General features: G+C 38.4%; 1 protein-coding gene across 2 annotated transcripts in view; it reads left to right on the plus strand.

Moving 5' to 3' along the window:
• Positions 1–19,909, plus strand: part of FHOD3 (formin homology 2 domain containing 3) — a 377,016-nt gene that overhangs the window by 256,434 nt on the left and 100,673 nt on the right. The window contains exons 8-11 of one of the 2 annotated variants that reach the window (XM_054515024.1): positions 1,728–1,822; positions 5,893–6,036; positions 7,913–8,148; positions 9,389–9,475. In XM_054515024.1, coding sequence (XP_054370999.1) covers positions 1,728–1,822; positions 5,893–6,036; positions 7,913–8,148; positions 9,389–9,475 — 562 coding nt within the window. The remainder of the gene's footprint in view (positions 1–1,727; positions 1,823–5,892; positions 6,037–7,912; positions 8,149–9,388; positions 9,476–19,909) is intronic. The other variant, XM_036404996.2, reaches the window with a different exon arrangement.

Genomic DNA, 19,909 nt, shown 5'->3' on the forward strand with positions numbered 1-19,909 from the left:
TTTGTTTCTCTTTCCTATTTCCTTCCATTTTTCATTTTTTTTCACTGAAAACCACAGGAAAACATTTTTGTAGTGAGAATATCATTCCTGCTGATCATATATCATTTGCAAGCTGAGTGAATTTGTTCCACATGACTTTTGAACATATACTGCACAAAACGTCTGGCAATATAGAGAATCTGGTAAAGAGGTGTCTAGCGTATTTTCATTACAGACATGTATTTGAATTAGTATTTAATTAGGAATGCATATAGATACATCTGGAGATCTGAGAGTGAATCCCCTTCCTCCTTTGATTTTGCTTAAGATAAAAAAGCCCTGACCATGTAGTAAAGATCAGAGACTGTCTGAGGGGGAAGAAAAAAAAGAGAAATATTGCTGTCTGCACATTCACTTTTAGACAGGTTTTTCTACACAGTGCATTGCCATTGCCTTGAAAATGCAGATCCTTGGTTAGCAGAGATTTTATGTCTGTGTAGCAGGGTACCTATCTGATACCATCTGTAATAAGCAAGGGCTGTTACAGGGTAATACAGAGTTTAGACCTTGGGGTGACTGATCAGTCAGCGACAGGTGGCTGTGATGGCACGTTTGCATTTTTCTGCCTGATTATACTCAAACTCTCATCATCTGTATGGTGTTCAGGGCATGTGGGCTGTTGGAATACTCTGCATGTTTCCCTCTGAAACTGAAAGACTATCACAGTTATGTTGTGTAGATAAATTGAGTGTAACTCGGGGCTAAGGTTAGCTCTCTGCTTTTGGTGACTGGATTTATAAGTCCAGCTCACCTTTAACTTTATTCTAAACAAACACTGGATTGCAGTCTTTCATTATTTATTTCAGTTTTCCTAGATAAAATTTGGTACATAGAGCCATCTTGCCATTCAGTCAAGTGAGATAGGACAGTTTTACAAGCTACCTTCCACACAAGAGGGTGAATCTGGGTAGTGTGTTGCTTGCCTGATGTTTTTAGCACAATAACTCACTAAACTGTTTGGGTTTAGGTATCAGAGAAATACGTACATTCAAATCAACATGCAAATCAAGCAAGTAACTAAAAGCACAAAGTTTGACCTTTCTTAGTGAAAAATGAGAGAATCATATCTGAAAGTTCTGTAGGTGGGTTTCCTATTAAAGTATTTTGGGAACGAGCCACAGCAAAATTCTTTTCCCTCATTGATCGTTTCTTTTGTCCAAGACATATAGCCTGTAATTTGAGAAAACTGTTTCTCTGCCACAATGTTTTGTTAACCTGCCTTACCTTAATGCAGCACAACTCGGCAATAGCACTAGAAACAGGAGCAGCAGGCACACTGAAAGCACAGCACGTAGGTCGCTCCTGAAGATTTATCAAAGCCTGTGTGAACCTATGATAGGCTGGGTAAAATTCCTGTCACCTGATTTTCAGAATTTTGGTGTCAGTCACTCTGTGATAACAAAGTACAGTGTGCTGTGCTCCCTTTATCATCAAGGGAGAGAAGCTGGTGCCTTTGTAGAGAGTCCACCTGCCATATTTTATATCCCTGCAATAGGCTGGACTGTAGTTTTCACTGTCTACGTTAAATTTACTCTCAGGGGAGCAGGAGAGACTGTAGACAAAGCTGGTCGGCTTGAGCTTTCACCTGGCCACATATTCCAATTTGTGCCACTTTGTGGATGACTAGAAGCTTTTTATGTAGCTTCCCATTTTGATCACCATAACCAAAGTTTCTGCTTTTCCTCTAGGAGCCAAGCCATGGTCCAACATCATGGAGATACTGGAGGAGAAGGATGGGGTTGATACGGAACTACTGGTTTATGCAATGACCTTGGTTAACAAGGTTTGTTTACTTTGTTGGCATGACTGGTGCAGATAATATTGGTGTTCTCAATTGTGTAATGAACTTCCCTGTTGAGAGTATGTGATGGAAGAGACCTGTCACAGAGAAGCTGCAGGACAAGCTGTAATCAATCAGCACACTCCTGTTACTTGTGCTGCAGCTACCCAGAGGCAGCAGCCAGGAGCAGAGGTGTTATTCTGGAGGATGTTGTGTGGAATTGTGGTCTGACACGGCTCCTCTCCCAGTGCTGACAATGCTGTGCTAAAGGAAAACACGACAAAGTAACTCAACAAATTATCCAAGGGGAGAAGGAAAGCAAGTGCTGGTGAAAAAATCACATGCTCGCAAAGGCTTGTATCATGCACAGTTTTCTAGTTCATATAGTTTAATTTTTTTTTTGCTGTGATATAAATATGATTAATTTAACAGGTCTGAGTGCTAGTAAGGGTGCTTCTGCTTAAAAAAGTAAGGTTACATTTTTTTTCTGATTTCCTTATATTTTTTGGTGACTGGATTTATGAGTTATAGTTTTGCAGTAAAGTCAAATATTTTATGAAATATTGGCTTATGCTATTGGGAGGGAGAAAATAGAAAGTTCTTGAAAGTTAGAAATTTATAATTGTAAATTCCTTAAAAATCAGCATCTAGTCACAGACAAATTGTAGGGGGAAGGAGTACTAAAATTAATGATTAATTTTTTTAAGAGCAGAGAAAGCCAGCATACTCTTGGCAAACAAAATAATTGTGTGGTTTATGGTTATACTTAATAGGGCAGAGTATTAGGAAATATTATTATTACTTATTGTATTCACTTGAAAATGCTGATTTTGTTTGTGGGGGTTATACACCAAGCTGCCAGTTTATTGGGCTCTTGGCTACATTATTGGAATTGTGGGTTGCTTTTTTGTTGGATTTTTGTTAGTTTTTGGTTTTTTTTAATAAAATGATTTCTTAATGGCAGATATTTTCCAGCAAATATGTCTGAGAAGGACCAACCTTTCCTGGTGATATTACTGATCTTAGTGTACTTATGCTTAGAGTCACCTTTGCTCCTGATTCCACAGCAGTAAGGTTCCTCTTGAGTTTAAAAGACCACCTCACCTTACTGCTGTACTCTTTCTGAAAAGCATCACCAGTTATATATGCTTCTGTCTGTATCTGCTATTAAAGCCAAGGTGATCCATCATTAATGTCTCTGCTTTCCACCTTGTTTTGTCTACTGATTCCTCATTCTGAGATAGTTCTCTTCATCATTTGCACAGTTGTAACCTACCTGGTGTTTGACTTCCTCAAAGGTTTTCCCTGCTGATGCTTTTATTATCCTATAGTTGATTCCATTAGTCTGAGTTTTTCAGTACATTTAAAGCTATTTTTAGGAGGAGGTAGTTCTTTAAAAACATCCAAAAAGAAAAAGCATGTCACAGTCAAAGAAGCAAGGCAGTTATGAAGATCAAGGAAGAGAGGAATCCCACAAATCCACACTTATAATTACGATCTGGCTTATGGGCAGCTTTATGATGTTTTTAATGGGATATTTTTCATGATTATAGAGAAAACAGCAAGCAGCATGTAACAGCTGTAATTTTTTTTACCCCAAAGAGAATACAAAGAAGGCTCAGATGGTTTCAGCTTCTCTAGACAAGGAAATGTCAAAATTTTCAGTGCGGGCAGAGTCCTCATGAAGGATTTGTCTTAAGGAAGCATGTCTGTACTCTTTTTTTCTTTCTCCATGTATCCATTTACAGACTGTGTTCCTTCCTGCTCCAAAACAGAAAACATATCTGCCCAGACATAAGAATTGCTCTAGTCCTTTTATCTTCTCCCTCTCTTTTGTTGATGCTTAACCAATTTAGTTATGCCAATATTTTATTAACCCTCTCTTAATTTGTGAGGATTTAGGTATTAATGAATTTCTTAGATGAGAGTGATCCCAGTGCAGATACTTCTGGTTATGCATAGTTCCAGTATAACCTTTGTTATTTTTCTTGGAGTAGTTAGAAATTGAATTTGATATGCTTTAGGCTCTGAAAGTGAATCTGTGAGTGCAATGACAAACCATGCAAAGGAAAAATATTTTATTGTCCAGTTCTGGTCAACAACACGCAGTGAAATTGGATTTACACTGCTGTGTGATTTAAAATGATAATAACCAATAAAAGGCTGCTGACAGCAGCAGTTGCCAGTAAATACTATCTTATGCTGCTGTTTTGCCAGTCTACAGCTTGCCTTACCTTGGATTTTAAAAAAGCTGTACTTGAAGGTGGGTGATCTGCATATCAACATGAAGATAATTTCCTGTCATTTTAGGAAGTAAATGCTCAGAAGATCTGACTCTTCCTCCACTGTTTTGCAGATAAACATCACATACTACTGTGCATGAAGGCATTTTGGTCAGAATAGTTGCTCTCCATGTCTTTCATTTGCAACTGAAAGCCTCATAGTTGAACACTTTTCTATGATAATAGTTCCAAGTCCAAGTTAAAGTTCCACGGAATGCGCAGTATGAGAACTTCATTTGCTGAATCCTCAAAGTTTTACTCAATGCTAGGTGTCAGTTTAGGAAGGAACAAAATAAATGTGGTACCTGTTTTCAGCACTATTCAGGATGTTTTAGTTTCATAGTCTTCAGTGGGTTCTAAACAAAATGCTGTCCTCAAAAGAGAGAAATTTCTAATTAAAGCCTGAACATATAACCTTAACACTTAATTGATCTTTGTGCTAAGAATTCCTGTTGTGGTGGATTTCACCAGTTAATAATCCTGTAATGAATGAAGAAAATGTTGCTGTGTTGTGTTTAATTAGAAAAAAAAAATAAAATGTACTTTGTTGGTGCACATATTTCAGTGGCTTTAACAAGACAGCTATGTCAGCTGCCCATTTATCTCATTAGTCATGTAGTCATGTAATCCAGATCCATTTTTCTGAATGTAAAGGTTCTTGGTGTAGGGAGGCAGCCTAGAGGGGCTCCTGTTTTCTGCACTCTGCTGCTCAGAGCCACCTTGGAAAAAATGGGCTCCAGAAAAACAGCATTCACAAAGCACAGTTCATCCCAGGTATGAGAGGATGTAACTCTCCTTGGAGAGAGCCTGGGTTTTGCATCTCTTTGCCTTGCTCTTTCTCTCTTCTGCTGGGAATTTAGATAAATTACTTAGCTAATTGAATGGGAGAGAGGAAACTACTTCAGAGTAAACCTCTCTGATGAGCTAATCCAGAAAATCTGTGTTGCTTCCAGCCTGCACTCTCAGGTATTTTGCAGCAGCAGCTCTGCATAGACTGGTTCCTGTGGCGAGGGATGTCCTTGCCCTGCAGGTAGGTGGCACAGTGTGTTCAGTTGTTTCTGCTCAACATGTGCAGGATTAAACTAGTCTTTCTGCATCATGCATAAAGAGCAGTAAAAAATCAGCACAAACTGACTAGGAATCAGTAGCAAGCTGGAATAGGAATTAAGAAGTCAGTGTACCTTTAATAAGACTTTTTAATTTGAAAGGGAGCAGAGGAGTCACTATCTCTGTACAAACCAATTTGTGCTCAGGGAAGATGACTGTTGCTGCAGGTGTGGAGGACAGTAAGCACATGGTGCAGGATATTTCCTGCTATTCTGACATCACACAGCTGTGCATTGGGCTTTTTCTTCTTAAGGCTAAACCTAAAAGAATCAGTCGGAAATGAGCTTTACTCTTTTAGCTAAGCATTTCGGGGTTTTTTCCTCCCTCTTTGCTTTTATCCCTGTGTTTGATGGTTTAACATTCTCTGTTCTTTAAGTCTGCACTTGAATGCAGCCAGAAGGATCCATCTGTGTGTTTTAAAGACCTACATTTTCCATACTTTTTTGTATAAAATAACAACATTGATTTGTTTTGCCAATTTTTCGTTTTTCTGCACAGTGCAGAGAGTTGTTTGTTAAAAGCTGTGTCACTTGTTTTTTATTTTCTATCGGTGTCTCTAATCCCACATCATGGGTTTTACTTTATTGAAATCATACATAGCACCACTTGCCACCCACTTTTAAAATCCTTTGTTTAATTCTTTTCAAAACAAACAGATTTAAATGTTTTTCCTTTGATTCTTAGACGCTGTCAGGATTGCCAGATCAAGACTCTTTCTACGATGTGGTGGACTGTCTGGAAGAGCTAGGCATCGAAGCTATTTCACAGAGACACTTGAACAAGAAAGGAACAGACTTGGACTTAGTTGAGCAATTTAACATTTATGAGGTAACATAACATGCCCTGTTTTATGCATCTTACAGCTTGTGCAAACTTCAAAGCTGAGAGGAGGGGGGGAATGTAACCTAGGTGAAATTTGGTTATCTCTCCTATTTTAAAAGAAAAACATCTGGTTGCTGTAAGTATTGTACACATTTGTATATGTAACCTGCTATGGCACATAGCTGCCTTTAATGCAAAGGCATTTTGTATTAAAGCTGGGGCATAGTCCAAGGCAAACCAGCACATTTACTAGCCTCGTTTCTGCAACTGCTAGTTGCACATGCTGAGCAAATAGAAGTTCTTCCCATGTGCAAAAGTGTTCAACTCATCAAAAAGGCTCGGCTGAGCTCAACTTCACAAGTACTACTTGTTCTGCAACTGAATATCCAGCAAGTCCGTGTTTAAGAGTTTACACTGGACCAGATCCTATGCAGTTTGCAGTAATGAGTGACTCCACATTTACCACCTAGGTATAAAATAACTTCTTCTGAAGCATTTATATGTAGGGGTAGGAAATCCAGTTTCTTAATAATAAGCCTTTTTTCAGATTTTGGGAAGTGTTGGAGGTAGGAGGTTTAGGCTGAAGTTGTAATGTAAATGTGAATTAGTGTTCTCATATGACAAAGTTAAATTACTTCATCGCTGCCTAAGTCCAGCGAAGGATTTAATAGATTTGATTCTCCATTTTCTCCATCATTTCTACTCCCATGCCACTTCACTTACTAGCAGAGTTAAGTTAGCAATGTAGGTATTATACACAGCAATTTCTAGGAAGAGCAAGAGAAGGAGAGGGCTCAGTAATGTTCTTTCTTTTTCTATCGTCGGAGGCATCATCTTATAGCAGCCTTTTTAAAGTGTAGTGATTAATCTTAAAAGGATGGATTGGTTTTTTGTGCGTGCTGCACCTACTGAAAGACTTACTTGCAGAACTGGCAGTTGACTTAGTTGGTGCCAGCTTTTTCTTTATGACCAAATTAAATTTAAACATGTCTTTGCAGGTTCTTCCTTTTATCTGCCATATCTGCCAATCCTGTTTCTTACCTGAAAAATCTGTTTTTCCTCACAGAAACAGATTTTACACCCCTAGCAGAGATATCTCACTTCCCCCTTTTTTTAAAAAAAAAAAACTTCTGGTAAGAATTACTAGAGTAACAGGACTAATAGGAACAAGAAGATAGGCATTCTTCTGATGGCACACATCACCCTTTCTGTACCTCTGCCCATTTGAGTGGATCTTTCTCTTACAATGATTATTTCAATGTTAGGCTGCATTTCAGATGAGAGTCATTAGATACTACGTTGTTTCTGCCAGGAATCTCTCTCCTTGTTTTTATTAGAGGTAGTTCACATTGGCACATCTGGGGCATGCAGCAGTTTGAGATATTTGGCATTGCACCCATGCTTTAGTCCTCTGCTAATTCCAGCACACTCTAGATGGTAACTTCCACTTAATCACCACAAGTGTCATGTCTGAACATGAGAAGTGTTGAATCAGTCAATGCATGGATTTTTTTCCTGTTAACTTCACTAAAACCAAGTCTTCATCTAAGTATTTTGGAAGGATATAAAGAGAACTAGTTGTCCAAGACTGCTCAGCTTCCTTGAAAATTCGGTCCCACATTAAAGAGAAGACAAACAGATTAGGAGGCACATAAATATGTTGTTACAGGTCCTGTAATTTTGTATGCAAGACATCAGTTTACAATTCCATTGTTAGAGCTGCCACACTGCAGTAATGGATAGACAGTGACTTTCAGGGATAGCTGTAGAAACAGTGCTGCTAATTGGAGTTAATCATGTTGAGACCAGGAAATTTTTAAGCCTAGGTGAAGACCTGTGGTAGCTGAAGGGACCATGTCAGCCTTCTTCCTCTCTTTCTCAGGTGACACTGAGGCATGAAGACGGAGATGAGGGTGCTGAGCCCCCACCCAGCGGGCGCAAGGATCGGAGGAGGGCCAGCCTCGGTGCCGGCGAGCGCAGGGGGCTGGAGCGCCGGCGGAGCCGCAGGCACTCGGCACACAACAACGTCAAGAGCACTTTATCAGCCCCTGCCAGCCCTTGCGGGCAGTCCAGCTTCGTGCTGAGCCATGGACAGCGTGTGGAAGAGCTCAGTGAGAGGTAAGGGCAGGAGCTGAGGGATATTCCTTTCTTCTCCCGTCGCTTTCTGCTCTTTGCATTTTATTAAGATGATAGGCTTTTCTTTATCGTCCCCTTTTCATTGAAATAAAAATGAAAAAAACAAAAGCATATTCGGAGTTAAAACACCAGCACAAAAAAGAAAGGGATTTGTGGGTGACTTACCTACATTGCTAACTTGTTTGGAACCATCCATCCTAAGGAGACCCAAACCACACAACATAGAGCGTTTGGTATGAGAACTAACTCAGCCTAATTTCATCCATTGACAGATTTTATATTCACTATGTTCACATAACAGAAGATTGTAACAAGAGCATGGTAACATTAATTCAGAGCTATTTGTCCTGTGTATGTTACAGTTCATTCTTATTTTTCTTCCTCCTTTTCATTCCAGCATAAATATTTGCCTTTGAGGCTACAGCAGAGTAGTGAATATATCTAATGTTTTATAATTAGCAAAAGAGAGGCAGTAATGGCTAGCTGAGCAGCAGTCTGCAGCAGTGGAGTCAGTTCAAGATGGTGTCTTTGCCAGTCCTATGATGGTTGGCTTGGGCTGTGTGTGCTTAGGAAAACAGGGAGCTGCAGATCCTCAGCGTGTCTGACTGCTGCACAGGAGGGCTGGAAGTAATTCACCACAGTTACATGTCTGATCAGCCTTCCTCTCTTTGATGTCAGTGGAGTGCAGCAAGCACTGGTGGGCCTTCAGTTATCTAATGTGTTCTACATGCCTGAAATTTCAACTAAGATGAATCAAGCTCTGAGACTGGCTGTTGATTCTACAGGGAATCTGGCTGACTAGCTCAGGTGGTGATACATAAAAGCTGCAGACAGCAAAAGCTGGACACTGTCATCTCACTGCTGAAGATGCAGTTTGAAAAACTGAAGCATGATCTGTACAAGAGCATATCTTGTATTAATTATAACTTTTGGGAAGTTCATTGAAGGTTTCTCTTGATTAGCAGGGGATGTAAACTTAGAGCCTTAAAATCCTATGTTGCATGTGAAGCAGTCCTTCTTGCAAAGAGACCTGGGTTGGCTAAAGTTTAATGGGTTCTGGCAATATGAAAATGTAAGACTCCAGATAACTGAAATAGTAGTTGAATTAAATTGTTGTATACCACATACATAGAACCTTATTTTCTTTTTTTTTTTTTTTATTTTGGCATTTAACAACACATTAACACTTGTTTTCCATCACCTTCCATGGCCTGGTCTTTAGTGGGCTGCCAGCTGAGAGCCCCATGCTCTTACAGGCTGATAACAAGGATGACAGTGCATTTGAGGATGAGTTTAAAGCATCTTCAGAGTGAGTACAGCTGGGAGCTTCAGCTGCTCTGCATGGGATGCCTTGTGCATGACCTTGGGCCCTGCTTCAGGACTTAACAATATGACTGGGAATCTGTAACCATGAATGTAAAGCAGATATTTATGGCTATATGATTTATATGATTTTTTTTTTTGTTAAACTGATGAATTTGGATTGGAAATGAGGAGATGCTTCTACTCTGCAGAAGGGAATTGTTCATTCTCTTACTGTAAATTAAACTAATAGAAACCATCCAGGACAACAACTTCTACCAAAATGTTTTCTCACTATTATTGTGTGCGCTTGCTAGCTTTATTTTGCAGGCTTCAATAACTTCTGATAAATTTGTGTTTGAGCTAATTTTTAGTGGGAATAGAATAGAGGGAATAAAACCACAACAAATCAGTTTCAGAAGCTCTTTGAAATATTTTTTACCCAACATAACATAATTTCAATAATCATGTTACTTTTTTGAAAAAAAGTAATTATACAGTTCTGCTCCACACACTTTATGACAGTGACATATTTTAAAGCATAATTTAAGTTTAAATACAAGAAAGAAATCTTTCTCTAAGCAGTGAATTTTAATTTTGTGTTGCAGTTATCTTCTGTAAGACAATAATTAAATTCTCTTCAATTCCATTGGAATGTCCAACTTGCTCACCTGGCTCTGTAAGGAAACAGGCATGCAATTATGAATGTGTGTAATTCTGATCTTTACTTTGCATATTAGTTAAATAAAAATACTGCCTCAGCCCCCACCCCCATTATCCAGTCCTCTTAGCAAGTAAAGGCAGGGAATTATTTGTAGCTAGCAAATCAGATTTTTTTTCCCATGGGACATTACAGACTACAAAGTAAGTTCAGGATTTGAGGATGCAAGTTCTATGCTCAGTGAAATTGTTTAAGTTACCGTAAAAAGAAGTTAGTCAACTGTTGGATCTTCTGTAATTCTCATTTTTCTGGTAAAGTGTTTCTGGTAAACAAGCTTTTCAGATAAGCAGATTCTGTCCTTCACATTTTTAGATTCATTATCTGCCCAAATCTATAGTTGTGGTCGGAAGAGGAAAAACAGCCTTCCTGCTTTATCTTATTCCAGTAACTCTCAACTTCCAGTGAAATAGTCCAGATGTGTGCAACAGTAACTCTACACCTGATAGCTAAATTGAGACAAAAAAAAAAAAAAAGGAAAAGCCTAAAAGCCTTATGGCTTCTCCTCATTAATGTTTAGGCAGAAAACTAGTGAAGTTGAATGTGTCCTTTAAGGTTTTTACACATTTATAGAATTTGAATTAGACTTAAATGGAAAAAGGTTTTCTGTAATCAGATTTTCAAATTTGAGCATATGGTCTTCAATGCAAGATATTTATGGGTTTAAAGGACTTGAATAGATTGATCTTGTGGCAGTTTGCATTTAAATTTTAAAATCCTATCTTAGAATATGATGCAGGCATCACTTGATTTTGTCAAAAGAAACACTCATTATGACCCTGTTGCTTCCATTGTTAATGTTGTAGAGAGGAATCTATACAAATGGATAAAATTACTTACTACCTCTGTAAATTGATAGTATCTTCTGTTCAGCCATGAAAGAACTGTCTCCTACTAAGGACCTTTTAGTTCATAACCCTGGTTCCTCAGGAGAAAGGAAAAAAATTTGGCAGTAAGTTTCTGCAGTGCTCTATTTCCCAAAAAAATAGATACAAAATGGATTTCAGTCTTTATTCCTTCACTACATTTTCTTTCCCAGTAGGACTTGTAACAGTACTAATGGTAATCTTACTGTGTTGTTCCTGCTGAAAGCTCTAAACTTTGTGTGTGGCTGCAGATGTCTTATGTCTGGTTTACAGTAGATTAGACCCAGTGGAATTGCTTCTGATGAACATGGTTAGAGATTGAAGTCGCACTCATACACTGTACTAAATTTTATTTTGGGAAATATTCTAGGTTATTTTTGGACTTCTGTACCAAAATCAGGAGAAGGTTCAAGTTCTTTCCCATCATTCTCCTTCCCACATTATTCATGTTTCTTTTCTTTCAAGCTCATCAGCTGTTTTGGCAATGGCTTTGCTTTTGTTTACCACATCAAACAGGTTGTGCACAGTCATCTGCTTTGTGTCAACCGATAAGTCTTCCAAAAAGAGAGAAATTCGTGGTGCGGGTAAAACAACAAAAAAAAAGACAATATTGGCCAAATTCTGTTCTGTCTCACAATGCTCTATATCCAGAAAAGTTGTCTGAAGTCAATGGAGTTGGTCTGATCTATGCCAGGCTAATTGAGAGCAGACTTTGGGTTTTGAGCTGGGAAAAGTTGACAGTAAATGCTAAGGGCGACCAAAAGGAAAACTTGCAGGCCTTTTTCATCCACTTGGCAGCCTTTTTCCAAACTAAATGTATTGTTTTTTCGCCTGTGGTTCAAAACAAATAAGGATCTAAATCTGCTTTGTGTTAAAATAGTTTTCATGGAGAGCAAAGCTCAGCCTGATGTGGCTGTTACTAAATAAGTAAGTAAAGAAGTTGATAACAGCTACTAACTAAGTAAGGCTGAAGGTTGATTTAAAGGTCTGTACCTACTGCAGCATACTTCAATATCCCTGTCCTGACCAGCAGCAGGTCTGCTTTGCTAAAACTTCTTTCTCTTACCATGATGGCATAGAGCACCATTAAGCCTGGTGGGAACTTTGGTCCTGTTTAGCGTGATGTTTTAATGCTCTGCCAGAGGCACCTCCTAAGGTTTTCTGCCCTGGCCCAAACTGAGTGCTCTCAGTCTGTGGTCTAGCATGCTGCTTCTTATGCAGTAGACTTTTAAACACATTCTTCCATGGGTTGTGTTGTTTGTTTGATTGTTTTCTTTTTAAAGTAAAGCTAGCTTTTTCCAGCCACACCATGGATAGAGTCAGGGAAAAATGCAAGGAGTGGCATGGGATTTGCACTACATTTATGTTGTTATTGTATGCAGTGATTTCTGGCTAAATAAGCATTAAAAGGCAAATTTCTGTCTCTCTGTCTTTTAGTCTCATCCTGACTGGGTTTCAGAGAGTAAAAGGCAGCCTGGTTAGAAGTTCTCAGTGCTGTCTGTCTTGAGCATGGCACAGCTTCTCTGAGTTCTGTACATCAAAATCAGAAACAAGTGCTCCTCCCAGTTTTTCAAATTAATGTTTCACATTTTCCTGTGCATTTCCCTTTCTTCAGTACTGCACAGAGACATACTCATCTCTCACCCTGGGTGTCCCATCAGAGCTGTGTCAGCCGGACCTTAACAAACATGTTCAAGTGAGCCTCTGGGAGATTTACACTGACACCTCTTACCAGCATTTGACTGAACAGCTCCATAACTATGGAATTAGTTACAGGTCAAAGACTGAGGTTTATGAAGTTGTAAATAGCTAGGATTAGGTGTTTTCCTCTCTTTACTAGACTCTGCTTTTTATTTTCATAGCTTTGATTTGTTTTATATTATCAAAAATCACCAAAGAATTTCTAACATTGATCTTATGACACCAAATACATTCAGCTAGAGATAACCTGGCCGTGGTTAGAACTTTCTTTTCAGTATTCCTGTGTTTTGACACCTAACAAATGAAAGAACTGATTGCCATCTTAAGAATTTAGCAGAATAGAGCCTGCATTCTGCATCAGACACCAAAGCTGGCTTTAGTAAGCTTTCTCTTAGTAGACCATGAGGCTAAAAAGATATGAGGAAGACCAACTGTTCAGGCCCACCTGACACTTCCAGATTTTTCAATTTGAAGAAAGCTGGCCTTCAGGAGAGCTATATTGATAAGTAAAAACAACAGAGAAGCAAACAGGGAATTCTGTATCTATGAACTTGGCTTTTTTCAGGGTCCTGCCTGGAAGCCTGTTAGTACTCTTCCTCTGAGCAAAGAGTAGCACAGGGAATTCCAAAGTTTCCCACAAATTCCTAGGCTAGCTGGACACAGCTCCGTTGCACCCTGAGCTCAAGGTCTTTATGGTCCTAGAAAAAAACAGGGAAATAGTTGTCTAAATAAAGGAAAGCTGTGCTGAGAAGTTGTAAGGTCCTGTTTGTTAGAAAATGCATGTTTCTGATGTTTGAGGATTGCCAAAATGCAGGCAGAGCTCATGATGCTATTTTGGTTTTACCAGAAAACAATGAATACAGCTGAGCCTCTGATGCTAAGCATTTTTTCAGCTCAACTTTGGATTCCTGATGAGTTTCTAACCAACAGCACAGAACTTAGTTTGCTTATTAGGCCTCATTAACTGATTGTTCAAATTGCTTCATGTAGAGCCAGGACTGCAGGGTTGGTTTGCCCAAGATACAGCTGAGACTTGGGTTTCTTTTTATCATTATTTTCCATGTTTTCAGACATCCCAAACCATAACTAATCTTTTATTTTTCTCTAGCATTTACTATGGAAAAATTCTAGTTTTTGTCATGATGTTTCAAGTTCTGGTGACTTTCCACAACACTATAAGAAAAGATTTGATTGTATAAATACTTAATGGGTATAGATCAAAGATACAGTGGTGGGTGGGGTTTTTTTTATTTTATTTAGGATCTCTTAGAGTTGCTGTCTGTGTCAAATATGATGAGTGGTATATAGGTATTAAACAGCAAATTGGGGAGATTCAACATCATCATATGATGTGACTCAGGTTGTGGTATAGATTACTAAAGGCCCAGATGAGAGAAGTTAATTTCTCTTTTATTGCTGTAATAGAAAGGAACACATTGGGGTTTCTTTCCCCTTGATGTTTATCTCTGGTTCCTACTTTTGGTTATTTAAAACAACTGAGGCATGAAATTAGACAAAGAAAATATCTGCAGGATAAACATGCAGGCACATATCTGTAGATGTGAGTCTCTTTAATGCATGTACATACACACAGACATACACATATACATATGAGCTGAGCCACCTAGCATTTGGGTGTGCTTTGACATTGAATGGCATATGATCAGTTATGAGGGAGATAATAGCTTGTCACAGTTTGGTTAGTAAGGGTGAAAATGAAAATGGGATATAAAAAAGAAGAGGTTTTGGAAAGATTTATCAATGAAATGTAATGGCTTGGTAAGGTAGCAAAGGTAATGTCTGTTCATAGCATCAGATCTTTAATAGACTTTGACAGCAATACCATATAAAAATCTAACCTGCTATGTTAAGTTTGGAGCAGGAGAACACAGGTAGGATTTGAAGCGTTAAGTCAAGCAGATTCCAAAGGAGAACCCTAAAGGTGTGAAATTTTCAATCTTACTCTTTGTAAGAACATCTTGGAAGCTCCCATAAGGAATGCAGTAGAGGAAGAGATATAAGATGGGTTAAGAAAAAAAAAAATTTTAAATCTATATAATAGAAAAGGACTGGCATTGATGTATAGATAGGGGTTAACCCACTATTGACCCAATAAGTAATAACGACACAAAGATTTAAAATTTACAACTTGATGAGTATCTCAGGTCCAGGTCAAATTGCTGTTTCAAGTTGATATCAGCTTTTTTTAATATGAATTTAAACATGTCTGAGTGTGTCAGGTTTTCTAGTAGGAATACTCTTTTCTGACTGCACGTCTTGCTGAAAGGAAACAGTTTATGCTTGGTATACATGTGGAATCCAGTTAACAGCAGTGCACTTTGCTGTAAAGGCAATGGGAGATTTTCCTATTGGAACTACAGGAGGAATCAAGAAAGCACTGAAGTTTAAATAGATTTTAGCTGCATGGCAAATGAAATCACAGCATAACTTATCCTAATTATTTTACTTTGTTTTTTTCCACTGTGTGTTTAGCTTTCATGAGCTACTTGAGGAAATGCAATGCCAGACCAGGGCATGAATGCATTTCTCTGGATCTGTATGGTAGTGTCTTATGCACTGGAGTGTACATGCCTTAGAGAGTTCACCTCTCCAGTCTGTTCCCAGTGTTTGTAAACATGATCCTCTGAGAGCAGGAAAGCTTTTTTACACATAGGATGCAATGGTGGGGGGCAGAGGGAAAAGACAGCAGCATGGTAGGATGCCATTTCCCTTTGAAGGATCAATAACAGTGGCCTTCAACTGTTAACCAATATGCACTTCCAAGCTCTGAAAATAACATTTCTTCTCTCTTTCTGTATATGTTTCAGTATATATTGCTCCAAAAGTCTATCTACATCATTATTCTGTTTCTTTACCTCTCTCTTCCTAGAAATGTAAAAATACCAATGCTGTTTAATGATCAGAGAGTTGTGACTCTTGAAGTCTTTGCAAAGCCTTGTCAGTATCTTAAGCAATGTTCTGCTGTCTTGCTCTGCTTTGATGTGTCCTATATAAGCCAACTGCAGCAGTTAAACAAGTCTGGAGGCATTGCCTAGGTATTATTTAGGTGTGAAAAGCTGTTGCTGATCATACTTTAGGGATAAAAAAGTAAAACAGAAACCTAAAGATAAAAAACAGATATGAAAGTATAGTGAGTGCATGTACTTCATGGTATTTGACATTTCCTCACCTTTTTGTCTGAGCTGTTTTCTTTATTTAGGGCAGAAATACCAGGATCATTTTCCTTTTGACCTTTGTAATTAGTCACCTTAGTCTTCCTGTATGCAAAAGGTCAAATTTTGAGGCTTTTATGTACATTGTTATGCATATAATTTTATGTAATCTCATCTTCACATAATTGTACCAACTGCAGTGGGATAGAAATAGGAAGTGGGGTTAATTGGTGGTTTCTTTGGTTTTATTTTTAATGGAGGAGGAAAGTGTACTGCCAAATCTTTATACAGACTTATAAATGTTGAATTTGAATTATTACCACTTTTAGCTTTCACCTAAAGGACTAGTTGAATCTGTTTTAGCAGCTAGGATAGAAGAAAGGAAGAAGCAACAGAAGTGTACCAAAGCATTTGTTTATTTTACAAGGATTTAGGAATTTGGCTATGAATTTTGCCATCTAAGCTATAAAAGTGGAATTGAACTCATAAATTGAAGAAAATGGCAAGCAATGGCAAGAGAAAATAAAATTACATCCAATGTGACTTATATCTTTCCTTGATGGAACATTTTTCAGTTTCTCTTTGTTTGGCTGGAGTTCAGGGATGAAGCTGTGCACGAGGTAAAAGAAGTCAAAGATTTTCAGGAGAGAGGGTGGAAAACAACCTTGAAAGGAAAGTTTGTGACATCAGCTGTAGTATGCAATTTTAAATAATATTGTGAAATGAGTAATGGTGATCTTATTTCACTGAATGTGGCTTGTAGTCTTGGTCACAGAATCATAGAATGGTTGGTGTTGGAAGGGACCTAAAGACCATCTACTAGATCTCATGAGTTAGCTTCTATGTGCATTGTATGCATTGACCGAAGCCTTGGTAGCCTAATTGTGGCAAGATGATAATTTTTTTCCATTTTTCTATATTCTGGTTCATTAGTGGTTTCATTTCTATATTCTGGTTCATTTTCTATATTCTGGTTCATTTTCTATATTCTGGTTCATTAATTCATCCTGAATTAAATGATCTGAAGCATATCTTACCTTTTCAAAATTTCCTTTGATACCAAGCAAAGCAGAATGTGTTTCTGTGCTCATGCTTATTTTGTTGGTGTGGGGTTTTTTTTGGTTTGGTTGGGGTTGTTTGTTTTTTGGGCATTTTTTGTTCCTTCAGGACAGCCTTTGATTTTTCTTTTACCTCTAACTTTGGGATTTTTTTGGAGGTGAGTAGTGAGGAACTTGTGTTTCTGGGCTACAAGCTAAAAAGAAATCCTAAGTTCTTTAAAGCTGCCTTCATCAAAACTCTGCTAAGAGACTGGAGAGAGCCTGGAGAAGACAGAGACTACACAAAACCTTGTACACATTGGTCAGCTCCAGGGTCCAGTGGGATAGAGAGCAAGTTTTGGTGCTTTGAGTTCCTGTGGACTCAGAGCCATTGTCTTCAGAGTGCTCTTATTTTTAAAATCATCCAACTGTGACCAGGTTAGGTGTGTGTGAGGTGCAAGGCCTGGCATCTCAAGGACTCTGCCCCTGCCTTCAGCTAAACTTGTAGAAGAGTCCTTTTCTTATAATTCCTTTCATCAGTCTGCATTTATTAGTGCTTTCCTCTTTGCAGCTTTGAATAGGTATTTAATATCAGCTGGGCAAGTTTTCATTCTAAAAAGGAGAGAAGTTAATCCTTTAGTTCTAAATCCTTTGTCAAGTTTTTGTTTTGCTGTCTAATGGTTCTCTGTCCATAAACTGCACTTTCATTGTCTTTTTTAATATGCACATTGTTTTAAGTGGCTAAAAATACTTGAATGTCAAATTTTAGTTGAAACAACAAAGCAATACCTGTGCCCTAGAAGAGTTGTTAGTTGCCATGACCAATGCTATACTTTCTAAAGATTAGTGGGGGAGTGGGGTTTTGTTTATTTGTTTAGTTTTTTTAGCCTGTAGCAGTAATGCATTTTAAAGATTGCTTTTTAAACAAAGTGTTTGTTTTGAAATTTGTTTTCAGTGGTATAAAGCTTTTGTTTAAATATTTCTGACCTGATGCTTTTATCATTGAACTGAAGTAAGCCAGGAACAGCCTTAAGGTTAGCTGAATATATCTGATCCTTCTGCATTAGCTGAAGTCCTTCCTCCCTGCCACTGGATAAATATTTGCCTTTTGTAAATGGGATAGATTCCTCTGCACTACTAAAAACCGTGCTGGCTTCTGAACCTCATTTAACTGGAAACCTCCCTATGAGTCCTTTTCTCTTAATTTAATTCCACTACTGCATTGACTCCAAATTTGCATCTGTATGTGAGGGGGACAATGAGCTTTTCCAAGCCATCCCTTCTCCACTGCATACAAAAATGAACACATAACTCTGAACAGTTTTGATGAGTTCACAAGCCTGTCTGCTGTTGTGTTTGAGCATCTGACTCCAGTTAGTTTTCCTATTTTAATAAATATTCACAAGGAAATGTTCCTTTTCTACCCTTAGGAAAGATTTAGTTAGCAGGTACTACCTGTTTTGTTGGACAGAATATCTGTCCTCTGACAAGACTGAAATGACTGCCACAGCTGCTTTGTTTAAAAGAAGAGCACTCATCATTCCTGCCTGTGAGCTTACCCTTATTCTCTGATCTGTATCTGAGCCCCCTCCTGAGGATACTCAAGGACTCTGAAACTGAGTTTAGTTGCTAAAAGAGTGTTGAGCATGTCCCCTATGCAATCACTTATTTTCTTTGTACAAGTTTCCCTTGACCACATTGGCTCCCCACACTGGAAGGGTCTGCCTGCCTCTGTGCACACTGATCATCTCTGCTACCAAGTCACACAGAGCCAGATCCTTCCTCTGGCTTTTCCAACCACTTGCCATGTAGTTCCTGCACTCCTGCACTTAATATTGGCAAAGGAAAAGAGCTTTCCAATCAGAGCTTCTTCTGAGATTTTGACCTAGAACTCAAGGACCCTTTGAGGAAGGAGTCATTGGCATGACAGAAGAATTATCATTCTGGAATCTCTAAAATTTTTTTCACCTCCTTTATCCGTGCTGTGTAAACTCCTGTTGTTTTAGCCATGCCCTCGTAAGGTGGAATAAATTCTCAGACAACTCTTTCAAATTTATGAGATTGACCATATCAAATGAGTATTTCACAAATAATTTTTGGTATTTTGAGACAATTGAGGAGAGGGGAAATTTTGGCATCATCGATGTGTAATCCTGCTGGGAGCTTTGAACACAGCAATAATGGGGACACTCTTGTTCATATAAGCAACAGCTGTGCTGCCAGCATTACAGGATGCATTGTACTATAAATAGACAACCATGATCCTACAGAGCTCCATGAGTTATTTCTTAAATCTGAGTGCTGTTGGACAAGCAGAAGCAGAAGTTTCCCTTCATAGGAAATAGCAGAGCTTGAGCTAGTAAGAAGGGATTATATGAATGCTCCCTGGTTCAACTCTTTCTTTTCTTTTTTCCAGTAAATGAGTAAATGTGTGAAAGTTGAGAGGTGTCTGTGTAAGGGAGGTATATATTTGTGGGCAGGACAGGGAGGTGATGAGATGACAGCTGAGATGGTTATGTCACTAAGCCACTTTAGGAATGGTTGAAAGTGTTCACTCTGTAAATGTTTGCCAGAGTATTGGAAAAGTTCCAGGCGCTGCCATTTGCCTGGTTATTCTGTAACTCCAAAAAATGCAACAAATTTTAGATTGACACTTTGCATTGCACTCAATGAGTTCATGATCTCACACTGTAAACATTCATTATTCTTATAACATGGAAACTAATTCTAAATGGAAAAAGCCATAGAGCATCCCTTCAGAATCAGAGGAAAGAAAACAAGCTTTCAGGAAAATGCAAGGAATAGAAGTGTCTTACAAACTTCATTATGATTGCATGTTTTTCTTTTTGCATAACCTAAGGTTGTGTACATCATTAAATCAAGTGGAGAACTGTATCAACTGCAAATATATTTTCTGTGAGTCTGTTCATTTGGGAAGGTGAAAAG

This window comes from Molothrus ater, chromosome 1 (assembly GCF_012460135.2).
Source record: "Molothrus ater isolate BHLD 08-10-18 breed brown headed cowbird chromosome 1, BPBGC_Mater_1.1, whole genome shotgun sequence".
In the NCBI taxonomy this organism is placed as follows: Eukaryota; Metazoa; Chordata; class Aves; order Passeriformes; family Icteridae; genus Molothrus; species Molothrus ater.